Source organism: Pseudorasbora parva, chromosome 20 (genome assembly GCF_024679245.1).
Source record: "Pseudorasbora parva isolate DD20220531a chromosome 20, ASM2467924v1, whole genome shotgun sequence".
NCBI classification, from domain to species: Eukaryota; Metazoa; Chordata; class Actinopteri; order Cypriniformes; family Gobionidae; genus Pseudorasbora; species Pseudorasbora parva.
In genome coordinates, this window is record NC_090191.1 from 13,398,707 (window position 1) to 13,411,641 (window position 12,935).

At 40.2% G+C, this 12,935-nt stretch overlaps 1 protein-coding gene across 3 annotated transcripts; it reads left to right on the forward strand.

Moving 5' to 3' along the window:
* The first annotated feature begins 129 nt into the window (after positions 1–129).
* Positions 130–7,097, forward strand: LOC137049688 (oocyte zinc finger protein XlCOF6-like). 3 transcript variants are annotated; one of them, XM_067428296.1, is made up of 3 exons: positions 130–175; positions 722–959; positions 5,590–7,097. In XM_067428296.1, the coding sequence occupies exons 2-3, from the start codon at positions 791–793 to the stop codon at positions 7,044–7,046; spliced, it is 1,626 nt and encodes a 541-aa protein (XP_067284397.1). In that variant the 5' UTR covers positions 130–175; positions 722–790; the 3' UTR covers positions 7,047–7,097. The 3 variants fall into 3 exon arrangements, with proteins under 3 accessions (XP_067284397.1, XP_067284396.1, XP_067284398.1); XM_067428295.1 differs by having other exon boundaries at positions 140–323; XM_067428297.1 differs by lacking the exon at positions 130–175 and adding an exon at positions 355–551.
* Positions 7,098–12,935: the final 5,838 nt, after the last annotated feature.

The window sequence follows — 12,935 nt, forward strand, 5'->3', positions numbered from 1 at the left end:
GAAAATCCCTGACATATATTTTACAATTGGTAAATGTTTTGTATGTAAACTTAGATGTACTTCTGTGATCTTTTTAACACAACGTGTGAAGGGGACCTTTATTTTCGCGTGATAATATGATGTCATAGGCCCGCGCCGCGCTCCTTGCATGTGTTGTTAGCTCGGCTGAAGAAAGGTTTGTTTTAGGCATTTAAAGTGTTTAGCTGCAGACGGCTTAGCCAGAATTATCGTCTATACAAGCGATTTTAGTCATTGTTTATCTAAATAATACACGAGTTACAGAAAAGGTTGTGAATCATTTTATCATAAACGATTTCTGGCAGGTAAGTTATGTTAGTGAGGAAATTAAGCTTTTATAAACTCGGAGGTCAACTGGTTCAAATTATTAAAAAATAATTCAGTGATTTGCAGTGACGACATGCTGGTCAAAACACAACAAGCACACATAGTGACAACCTTTACAAAACAACTGCTTATTGTCATGAAAATAGTCTATGAAGTATAGACCTAATCTACAAATCAATGAGTAATGCCACGTGGAAAGAATAAATGTAATTATGAACTTTCTATATAATTTGTGTTCATATGCAGTGTTGTTAATCAGTTGTTTTAAGGCCTTTAATGCTCACTCTGACTATCTTACCAGTGACTAATGATTGAGACAGATTTAGTATGGACTTATTTTACTTTCTGTTAATTATGCTAATTTTTAACCTGACAGAGTGTCAAAATAGATACAGAAAAACTCCTGGTGAAGCGACTGAGATCCACGTGAGACACTATTATAAAGATGGCGTTTATTAAAGAGGAGAGTGAAGACATGAAGATTGAAGGAGCATTCAGAGTGAAACATGAAACTGAGGAACAAACAAAGATGGCGTTTATTCAAGAGGAGAGTGGAGACCTTAGAATTGAAGAAACATTCAGTGTGAAACGAGAAGATACTGAGGAACAAACAGGTTGGTTTTATTCTCAAAGCTAAACTCAGTCTCTTGATCCTTATTAAAATGTCCATAGCTACAGAAATTAATTATATATATTTTCTCAGAATATCACGTGTACTAAATAAAGTGGTGTTAGGCATAAAATGGTTCGCTTCAAATACTAATGCTGCATTCAAGGGCACCTGAAAGATCCTACTTCCATGTTGAGCATTTATTGTTACATGTCATGCATTAAAGGAACACTAATTTTCGTCCCTTAGAGTTAAACAGTTGAGTTTTACCATTTTTGAATCCATTCAGCTGATCTCTGGTGGTAGCACTTTTAGCATAGCTTAGCATACATCATTGAATCATATTAGACCATTAGCATCGCGCTCAAAAATGACCAAATACTTTTTTTTTGAAAGATATTTTTCCTATTTAAAAATTGACTATTCTGTAGTTACATCGTATACTAAGACCAACAGAAAATTAAAAGTTTAGATTTTTAGACCAATATAGATAGAAACTATTTTCTCATTCCTGTGTAAGAATCATGTAACTTTGCGGTCATACCATGGGTTCAGCGGCGTGATATTACGCAGCACCTGAAATTAGTCCTCAGTTAGGAAACTTCCAATGCGACCGGCACTCAGTTTGTGTAGTTGCAGATAATGCTGAGTTGCAGCCCGCAAATTATGTTGTGGATTTACTGTGCGATTAGCCATGGTTCTCTGTGTTGTAAAGAGCTGTGATAGTGAGTCGAAGGTGTATTCTACCATCATGTTTCACAGAATACCAATGAAAAACAAGGAACAAAAGAATCAGTGGTCCAAAGATATCAAAACACCGGTAGATTCAAATAAGATATTGCGTACTTGTTTAAAGCATTTAGGACCAGATGACTATTTGGAAAACATGGCCAGACGGGGCGAAGTGTATCAACCCCCAATGGCTGTATATATTATTATTTTTTAGTTAGCTTGAACGACCAGATTGAAAAAAGCACTGCTGTTGTCTTTAGCTAACGTTACCTGTGAATGCAATCACTGAGTGTGGGTATTTGTGCGGCCATTTGGTTTATATAACAGTATATAACATTAGTAGTTTTGTTGTAGAGTTCTGGGGTCTCATTTATAAAACTTTGTGTAGATTTCATCCTAAAAGTGTACGTACGTACAAAAGCTAGATTTTGCTTAGCACAAAAAAATTCAGATTTATAAAACCATGCCTACGCCAGAAGCTGCGCAAAAATCCCATTGTAAATCACCGCCAGCAGTAGATTGTGCGTATGTTCATCTCCACCCTAGCCTGACAAGCCAGACCCACATCAAGATGTTTGGTCTGGAAACTCACCATAGACAGGGCTCAATCCGAGGGGCGGGATAAACGGTTGTCTTTTAAACTCCGTCTGCAGGCGATAGGATACGGTACAACCAACCAGAGCAACGAATGTGAAGCAGAGCTTGTTGATAGTTAAAACATTCGCCGTATCCGGTCGTCAAAACTCCGAACACATCTTCCATTTTTAAGAATGACTTCAGTGCCGTTCTTTTCTCAGAGAAAAGCTCAACTCCAAGTCTTCCAGAGTCGCGGTCAAAGCTGATTCGAAAGACCGCCGTTCGCCAGTTTCTGTGTTTACTAGAAGCACGCAAACGCAACTTGGCCGTCATCATTATGGCCCCGCCCACCGACTCTATACACGATGTGATTGGCCCGGCAAGAGTTAGGGGAATATAGCTCAGAAGGGTATCGAGAGTTGCTAGACGACACTCGCGGGCAGATTAGATTTGTTGCCGCTAGGGTGCGTATAGATTTCTAGGCTATCTCCACCCTGTCTCCTCCCCGAAATCACCATATATGGAGCTTACAACACCTAGTTTTACTATGCATGACCTCATCTTCATATCATTTGCATGCATATTCCTATCCACGTGACACCATGTTTAACACTGTCAAAGGTAAAAGACATTGAAAAATATTAGATACGGACTATAAATTCCATTTGTGCCTTACACATTGCATTGCTGAAAATCATTTAATATCCTTTTTATGTTGTAGAATACATATATCAAAATATCCATAAAAAACATAAATAAATAAAGTGTTATTTTAGGCTAATTAAACATATTTTTTTAATTTCATTAATTTTAAACACTTAAAATCAAATAAAATTGATGCAATTTTGCTGATAATGTCCCTAGAGAAAAAAACTCGTTCTCTCCTTATTCTGCCATTGGCGTAATCCTCCAACAGTGCCAGCAGTGCCATCATGAAGCATTACATCCGGGTCACCGGAGGATTTCTGTTTTTAACAAATAGACTGATCGTTAACACCTTGATAAATAATTTAATAATTTTCGTGCTATTATTCATGCTATTCTTTATCACATGTAGTCACGCCATCTCCCCCTGCGCTCCCTTTGTATACGATGTGACTGTAAGGCAGCGATATATTATTTTAATACATTTTGAATTACGTTTGGATTTTACTAGATGTATATAGCCTAAAACAATCAGCACAAATAACACTGTTGGATTTAATCTTCATGACAATGTGTATGAAATGGAGTGAAAATTAAATGTCATTAATTTTTATAATCGTTCTTCTCACATTTATTTTCTACAATCTAACATCAGTTCACGACTTTACCATCTGTGTCGCCAATTCCCTTTGTCTCCAGTATGTGCGTACGCACAGCTCAAAGGTTGCTTTAAGGTGCGCACATTCTCCCGTCAAGTTTGTTTTTTTATAGATCACAACCTTTACGTGGGAACTGGTGTACGTACGTTTCCAGCCCTGTTTTGTGTATACGCACACTTTATAAATGAGACCCCTGGTGAGGTAGTGTATAGTTTGATTAAAATAGAATGTGGAATTGTCTGTATTGTTTATCTATACAGTTTCTATGGTACAAAATACTATGTTAGTGATGTTACGTTCTGTGTATTGTGATTTATGAGTGATGTAGATTACAGGGCACATGTCAACTGAGTGACAGAGAGAAAGAGCAGAGCAAACACACTCTCTGTCTTCATAATAAGCAGCACCGTCTTAGCATATTTCATTAACATATCACGTTCCATGTCCGAATCCATGTCAGAAAATTTTTCCATGAATTTTGACTCTTTTCTGACTCGCCAGTTTGAATCTGCTCTCCTCATCCCTTCTGCCCCAGTCTGTTCAGCTACACTTTCTCTTTCACATTTCAAAAGCTTGTCTTCATTGTAACTGTTATTCCGGTTCAAATAGATACAATTCGCGATCTGCACCAAAGTAAATATGTTCTGAATCATCTCTCACAAACTTCTCCATGGTTACAAGGCATGCTCTCTGTGCAAGCAGATTGTCACGTTGATTATGTTGACAGAAGTTTGCCTATTTTCAGGCGCTGTGTAATAATCATTGCGCCGCTGCACCCATGACGGCCGCAAAGTTCCTACGCAGAAAAAAAATCACAAATTTCCAGTTTTCGTTGGTCTTAGTACACAATGTAACTATAGAGAGCCAAGTTTTAAATATGAAAAATTTTAAAGTCTTTATAAATAATATATATCTCATTATTCACTATCAATAGTGTAAATCAAAGTAATTTTTGTCCACAAATGCCAACATATTTCTCGAGCTATTCAAGATAATGCAATGGTCCAGGGTTTGTCCACCCAAAAATTAAATTTATGTCATTAATGACTCACCCTAATGTGCTTCCACACCTGTAAGACCTCCGTTCATCATTGGAACACAGTTTAAGATATTTTATATTTAGTCCGACAGTGTATCTAAGTGTAGGCACACTATACTGTCCATGTCCAGAAAGGTAATAAAAACATCATCACAGTAGTCCATGTTACATCAGTTAGAATCTCTTGAAGCCTCAAATACATTTTGGTCCAAAAATAACAAAAACTACGACTTTATTCAGCATTGTCTTCTCTTCCAGGTTTTTTTAAATTTAAACCGCAAATAAAGATTCAAACGGTCATGAATCAGCGTATTGATGCATGATTTGGATCACATGCCAAACTGCTGAAATCACATGACACTTGCGATCCGAATCATTAATCAATACGCTGATTCTAGACCGTTTGAATCTTGATTTGAGGTTTGAAAACGACTGTGGAAGAGAAGACAATGCTGAATAAATTCGTAGTTTTTGATATTTTTGGACCAAAATGTATTTTTGATGCTTCAGGAGATTCTAATTAACTAACTGATATCACATATGGACTACTTTGATGATGTTTTTATTACCTTTCTGGACATGGACAATATAGTGTGCCTACACTTAGATACGCTGTCGGACTAAATATAAAATATCTTAAACTGTGTTCTGAAGATGAACGGAGGCCTTACTCGTGTGGACCGACATTAGGGTGAGTCATTAATGACATCAATTTCCTTTTTGGGTGAACTAACCCTTTAAGCACTTAAAGAGAGCTGTAAGTGCAGTTTCTGTATTATGGGGCATGCTGGACAAAACGTGTACGTTTCATAAACTTTTGCAGCTTGTTTTTTGTGATAATCCAAAAGCCTATAGAAAAATCCTATTGGGTTTTGTTGAGGGAACCAGTGTGATGCTAACTGCCGGTTGACCTGTACAGTGATTTTATACCCACACCACCTTATTAAACTGTGGTTGACTTGTGTTTGTCTCTTTCACTTTAGACCCGATGCCTTTGAAAGACGAGATTGAAGTGCTGAATGTTGTGGAAAAGAAATATGATTTCATAACTGGAGAAAATTGCTCACAGACTGAAAAGACTTCCTCACAAAAAAGAGCAAAGAAGACAGGACCTAGGGTTGATTTCACCTGCTCACAGTGTGGAAAGGTTTTCAGTCAACGTGGAGGCCTTACAGTCCACATGAGAATTCACACTGGAGAGAAGCCTTTCTCTTGCCAACAGTGTGGAAGGAGTTTCACTCAAAAAGTAAGCCTTAATTATCATATGAAAGTTCACATTGATAAGGGCTCTTTCACCTGCCAACAATGTGGAAAAAATTTCAACACAAAAGCAAAACTTGAAGTCCACATGGGAGCTCACACTGAAAAGAGCTTTTTTACCTGCCATCAGTGTGGGCAAAAATGTGTCAATAAAGGACTCCTTGATTCCCACATGAGAGTTCACACTGGAGAGAAGCCTTTCACATGCCCTCAGTGTGGAATGAGATTTTCTCAAAAAGGAAACCTTAACAAGCACATGAGAATTCACACTGGAGAGAAGCCTTACACCTGCACACTGTGTGGAAAATGTTTCCTTCATAAAGATAGCTTTGACAATCATATGAGAGTTCACTCTGGAGAGAAGCCTTACATATGCCCTCAGTGTGGAAAGAGCTTTAGACAGAAAACATCTCTTAATTATCACATGAGAATTCACACCGGAGAGAAGCCTCACACATGCAAATTTTGTGAAAAGAGTTTCACTCAAAAACAAAACCTTAAAGTCCACATGAGAATTCACACTGGAGAGAGTCCTTACACCTGCCAACAGTGTGGACAGAGTTTCACTCAAAAAGGAAACCTTAAAAAACACATGAAAATTCACACTCGAGAGAAGCTACACAAATGTGAACAGTGTGGAAAGAGTTTGAGATTAACCCTTAATTCCAATGTGAAGATTCATTGCGGAATGAGTGCTCCAGACATGAAAAACGTTAACAGGTACAAAACAATTCGCTCCGGTGACAAGCCTTTTAAATGCCACCAGTGTGGAGAGAGTTTTCTATTCAACAAAAGCCTTGAGACTCATATGAGGCTTCACACTGGAGAGAAGCCTGTCATGTTGCTTCAGCAAGAAAATAGTTCCACACATCAGAGAGACTTGAAACACAATTTGCAAACTCATTCTGCAAAGAAACGGCCTGCGGGTGGTAAGAAGTTTCGAAAAAGGAGCAATTTCAAAAATCCCCTGCACGTTCACTCTAGTGAAAGGCCATTTAATTGTGTTCGATGTAATAAAACATTTCTTTTGCAATCACACTTACAGATACATCTGAAAAGCCATGCAGATGTGAGACGCTATTCTTGTTCTTTGTGTGGAAAAAGTTTCAAATGGCTTGGCCATTTAAAATGGCACCAGAAAATACGTATATGTGTGAAACTAAGGCTGCGTTCACACTAGAGGTCTACACTGGTCCAAAAATTCGTAGTGGAGGCCACTGTGCTCATTGGGACCTTCTGCAAAATGCTGCAAAATGTGTCTATAGCCTTCCCCAGATCTGTGCCTCTAAAGAGTCCTGTCTCGGAGATCTACAGACAATTCCTTGGACTTAATGGCTTGTTTTATGCTCTGACATGCGCTGTAAACTGTGGGACCTTGTAGACAGGTGTGTGCCTTTCCAAATCATGTCAATCAACTGAGTTTACCACAGGTGGAACATCTCAAGGATTATCAGTGGAAACAGGATGCACCCAAGCTCAATTTTGAGTGTCAAGGCACAGGCTGTGAATTCTTATGTACATGTAATTCTTGCCATTTTTTTATATTTTTAATACATTTGCAAAGATTTGGCACACAATCCTGCAGTCTGACTTCTCCTACGACAACAGTCAAATATCTCAGTTTTTCAAGACAAACTATGACTAAAACTTCTTTGTAGCCAGCATTTCAGTCCCGCGTGTAATGCAGCTCACTGTTACCCAACGCGTCATTAATTGATGATCTAAAACTCCGGACGAGTTTTCTTGTGCCGTTTTTAACGCACCTTCACTATCGTGCAGTCTGACATTAATGCCGACTGAGATCTTCAGTGTGACATGGCTTACATCAGGGATCATGTTCTTACAGTTTGACAAGGGACATTCGTAAAGGATTTTGAAAAATCGCACAGTGTGCAGGACCCATTAGAACAGCGCTCGTGGCTCGACGAGTCGAGACTGTTTTCCAAGATGGTGCCTGTCCATGAACGCGTAATGCGCTGTGTTTAGTATCTTCTTATTAAACTGTTTGTACAATACAGAGTTGTCAATGCTTCGGTTTGCATGTTGGGACCCTCATTATGCTACTGTGTTAGTGTGAGGCTATTTTTTAGCCTTGTTAGTGGTATTAACTAGCGATTTAATTTCACTACCTGGTGCCCCATAGACTAGTGTTATAAGCTAATCTGTTTTTAGAGATAAAACTCTTTACATTCGATTTCCATGACGCATGACAGAGAACGATCTAGTCTGTAACCATCTCCCTTATGAAACAAAAATATATTGCAGTATATTGGAAAATTTCATGCAATACATTAGGCAATATATTCACATATATGGGAATTAATATTTATATTTTTCAATATATTGCAATATATTGAAAGCGGCAATCATTTGTATATGTTGCAATATATTACATGAATATATAATATATTTTATAATACCATCAATATATTATTCCATATATATTTACAATATATTAAAATATATTTCAAGTAATATATTGGTAAATATATTTTCCTTTCGTAAGGGCTGTTAATTACACCTAGGTTCATTTCTCACCGGAGTTGTCCTTTAAGCATTATATTGTTTATTTAGAATTTCAAAATGCCCCTGTGTGCTAGTAATGATATCAGTACGTTACCTACACAATACTGCATTTTGTTAGTAAGGATTGGTGCTATGTAAATTATGTGGTCAATGATAAGAACAGTGAATGGTAATGTATGGTCAATGATATTGGACAGATCTGAAAAACACATAATAAATTAAACGATTTACAGTGCGTAATCACGTTGTTTGTAATAGGCTAAACTTACCAATATAAGGCTAGTAAATTCCTCCTATATGTGTAAATATGTATATATAATTTCCTTTCTCTTTTTCCTTGTTGTTATACAGGTATAAGTTACCTTTCTCAAACTCTCAATATGCTATTAACTTAGCTAATGTCAATATGTTAACTCACCTTATGTGATTTATGTCCATATTAAATTCTGATTGTGGATTTACTGATTATTTTTTAAAGTTTAACTTAAAGTTTTCAACCATCCTCTTGATAAAAACAGTCCATAACAAACTAGTTATGTCACAGATTGCCAAACTTTAAATCTGAAAATGTCACTAGTACACTTAATTTATTTTGTAAGGTATAGTTAAATTGTCATAGCTTAAACTCTATTTTGCTATGAATAACAGAAATTACAAATGTAGTACCAAAAAAACTTTGTAGTAGTTCGTATAAAGGAAGGAAGAGGACACAGGGGTCGGCTGGACTGCTGACGGATTTATTTGTACTCAAAACTCAAATTCTACACACAACAATGTGTGACTCTTATTATGAACAACTTGTCGTTAACACTTCCGGGTTACTGGCTTCCAGTTTCCTCTCGCGCTTCTCTCTCGTCAGCAGTCTGTCTCTCTCTCTCTCTTGCTTCCGTCTCTCCTGGCGTTTTATACTCTCTCCGCGCCAATTACTGAAACGAGAAACAGGTGTTGGTAGTTTGTGTCCAACCCACTCACCGTTCGTCTCCCAACTTTCTCTCCCGCTGCAGACTTCGCTAAACCACGCCCACCCTTCCACATGACCCCACCGCCCGTCTCAGGGGAGCCGAATTAGTCTCCCGATTGCGTTCGGTTCCTCTGAAGCCGAACCCCACGGTCCTGGCTCAGCTTCTCCCACCTGTACCCGCGCTACTTCCTTCCGGGCCCTATTTTCCCAAGAGGCATCCACACATAACGACCCCAATAAAACCGTAAACGCGGGCCAATTCGTTTCCAAAATTATCGGATGCCAGAGGTGGGGACTAACCGCCACCTCTACACTATGCTTTTCCCCCCGAAATTGAATAGTAATTGGGACAACCGGATATTCCACCACATCCCTGTGCACGCACCGCACCTTAAACACGCGGCTTGTATCCAATGCCCCCGGTTGAATCAGGCTTTGATGGATTGAGGTTTGGTTACATCCGGAATCCACCAATATTTGGTCCGGATACGTACCCCCCTTGATACTCACAGGTATTTGGTACTCGCCAGCCAGACCGGGGATGACCTGGGGGACATCCGGGACCCGGATCATTGTCCCTGCCTCCATCACGGGACACCTGTCCACAAAATGCTCCGGGTCACCGCAATCCCAACAGGCCAACCCAGACCTACCCACCGCTCCAGTGGCAGGGAGTGGATTGGAGAATGGTGCGGAGAGAGCGGAAGCACTATCTCCTTCCTATCTCACGGGGAGGGCCAGGTGGACGAGACCTAGGGAGAGGGACAGGGCGAGAGAGAGAAGGGGGAGAGATAGAGTTAGAAGGCAGGGGTTCGCCGACCTCTGGGCACGCCACCATGTGGTCCTCCGCCAGGTTTATGGCTGAGTCCAGCGACGTGGGGCAGTGGCACTGGACCCACTCGGCCGTCTTCTTGGGTAGCCGAGCGATGAATTGCTCCAGCACCACCAGATCGATCACCTGATCCACGTGGCTTCCCTCGGCCAGTAGCCACTTGCGGCAGGAGTCCCGGAGCTGTTGGGCCATCGCGAAGGGTCGACCGGCGTCGCCCCAGTCCAGGGACCGGAAGTGCTGGCGATGTTGCTCGGGCGATCGGCCAACCTGCTGGATGATGGCCCTCTTCAGGTCGTGGAAGACCAAGAGGTTCGTTACCAGAAGTTGTTGCGCGGCCACCTGGGCTTCGCCGGAGAGCAGGGGAATGAGGCGCACCGGCCACTGTTCGCGGGGCCACCCACATGCCTCTGCCGATTTCTGGAAGAGCTCCAGGAAGGCCTCTGGATCGTCCTGGGGCCCCATTTTGTGGAGCGGCATGTGCATGGGCGCGGTGGACTGCCTGGCGGCCTCGGGGCGAACCTCCCGATCGATCCAGCTCCGGAACCTCTCGCGGTCCTCCTGCTGAGGCTGGACGATGGCCTGGAAACGCCTTTCTTGATCAGTCCTTAAGTCCAGCAGGGCCTGGTGTTGTTCGCGGTGCAGGACCGCAAGGGATGCGATGATTTCTGCACCAGTGTAGTAGTTCGTATAAAGGAAGGAAGAGGACACAGGGGTCGGCTGGACTGTTGACGGATTTATTTGCACTCAAAACTCAAATTCTACACACACAACAACGTGTGTTGAACTTGGACTCTTATGAACAACTTGTCGTAAACACTTCCGGGTTACTGGCTTCCTCTCGCGCTTCTCTCTCGTCAGCAGTCCATCTCTCTCTCTCTCTCGCTTCTGTCTCTCCTGGCGTTTTATACTCTCTCCGCACCAATTACTGAAGCGAGAAACAGGTGTTGGTAGTTTGTGTCCAACCCACTCACTTACCATTCGTCTCCCGACTCTCTCTCCCGCTGCAGACCTCGCTAACCCCCTGCCGCCACACACTTTATTTAAGATTATCTCAAATCCCTTATTTGACATTTGTGAAATGCACATTTTCATTCCCATCAAAAATTTAGTTCTTTTACATTAACACACAATCACCTTTAAGGTGAGTACTGCAACATAGGGTAAGTCCAAACAGTATGTTATGCAAATTAGGACATGGTATGATTTCATAATTACAGTACTGTAATTTAGCACTAGAGGTTTAAAGAGTGATAATTTTATATTAATGGCACTTTATTGAATCCATACAGATAAACAAGGCTGTAATGAGCTTGAAGAAAAACCTAAAAGTTTAAATTACATTACAAACGGCTTAATTGATGTAACATGACAATGTTATGGAACAATACTCTACAAGTGTACAACAAAATATGTAAAGAAAATACACTTAACAAGAACAAGGAAAAAAATGCATGTTTCCAATATGTTGCATATTTGCAGGCTAGCTGCATGGGATGGGAATCAGGCTGGCTGCCAGGATGGAGGCCAGGTCTTTTCACTGAGAAAAACATAAATAAAGAGAGGAAAGTTGAAGGAGAATTAGTTAGTATAATACACATTGAATTGATTGTCATTATTGTAACATTTACTGTTTTACAATACTTTGCAGAGTAGTGCAGTGCAGTGCATGAAGAATCTGTTGTTCCAGAGTGGGGACGAGGCGATAAATTTTTTTAACTGTTAACCTAGTCTTGCATAGCCAGACTTATCTCCACACTAAAGCTGTGCCAGAGTTGAAGGAAGGTCTTGCTGAACCCATTATCATTCTGGTATATCTGGTTCCCATGTGTGTAAGATTACTTTTAAACAAGATATAAAACATCACGGTCATTACGGACATTATGGTCAGTAACCGTTGCTCATGGAATAATAAATAAAACTAGATAATCGTGTAAAAAAAAAAAAAAAAGAGTAGATACAGCTGGTAGGTGGAACAAAAATGGGCCCAGCGCAGCAGCTTAAAATGTCGAAATGTTGTGTAAAAATTAAATAAATCCTAACTCACAAATAAATGTATCCATTCACAATGTACTAATCTTCAAACCCTGACTATAGACCCCTTCACGGGTGACGTCACAGAAAAATTCACAGTTCGCAGTGCGCATGTCGGGGTCAGAAAGTTCGTTCCATCCCATTGAATTGTATGGTAACCAGAGAATTTCTCGTCAAGAACAAAATGCCTACTTGCATCGTGAACTGTGAAAATCGCACCAGTTGTGGATTCAAGTTTTTCACAGGATCTCATCCATTAAAGAACATCGACGAGATATGTGTGGCTGCAAGCTATAACGAGCTGGGGTGTGTTAATGATGTCATGCAGGTGGTGGAGTAATAACTGCTTTTAGTGAATTAGCTTGAGATCGAATTCATGTTAGATTTTTGTGCTATAAATTATAGACATGGCATTTTAGGACTAATTCTCTTTTTTTCTCCGTTATTTTGCTTTATTTCCGGATTCGTTTGGCTCGTTCTTAATGTACGCACATGCGCTCTTCAAAAAAGGTGCATTGACAAACTATAAGACATAAATGACATTTCTTTGTATTCAAAATAAAATATATGATCGTACTGAATGTCAGCTTGCTTTATTTTGCTCAAGATAAGGATTTATTAAGTCCACGTCATGCAAACAAGACAATCTGCTGCACAGGTCGAGAGCTATCGCTGCCACCACACAAGTTTGCGATGATGTTTATGGATGTTCGTTCAAA

What these genes read in the sequence shown, in the direction of transcription:
- LOC137049688 (XM_067428296.1), top strand. Translation starts at nt 791, where the DNA reads ATGGCGTTTATTAAAGAGGAGAGTGAAGACATGAAGATTGAAGGAGCA. An exon ending in AGATACTGAGGAACAAACAG is followed by an intron (nt 960 to 5,589) that starts GTTGGTTTTATT and finishes CTTTCACTTTAG; the next exon opens with ACCCGATGCCTTTGAAAGAC.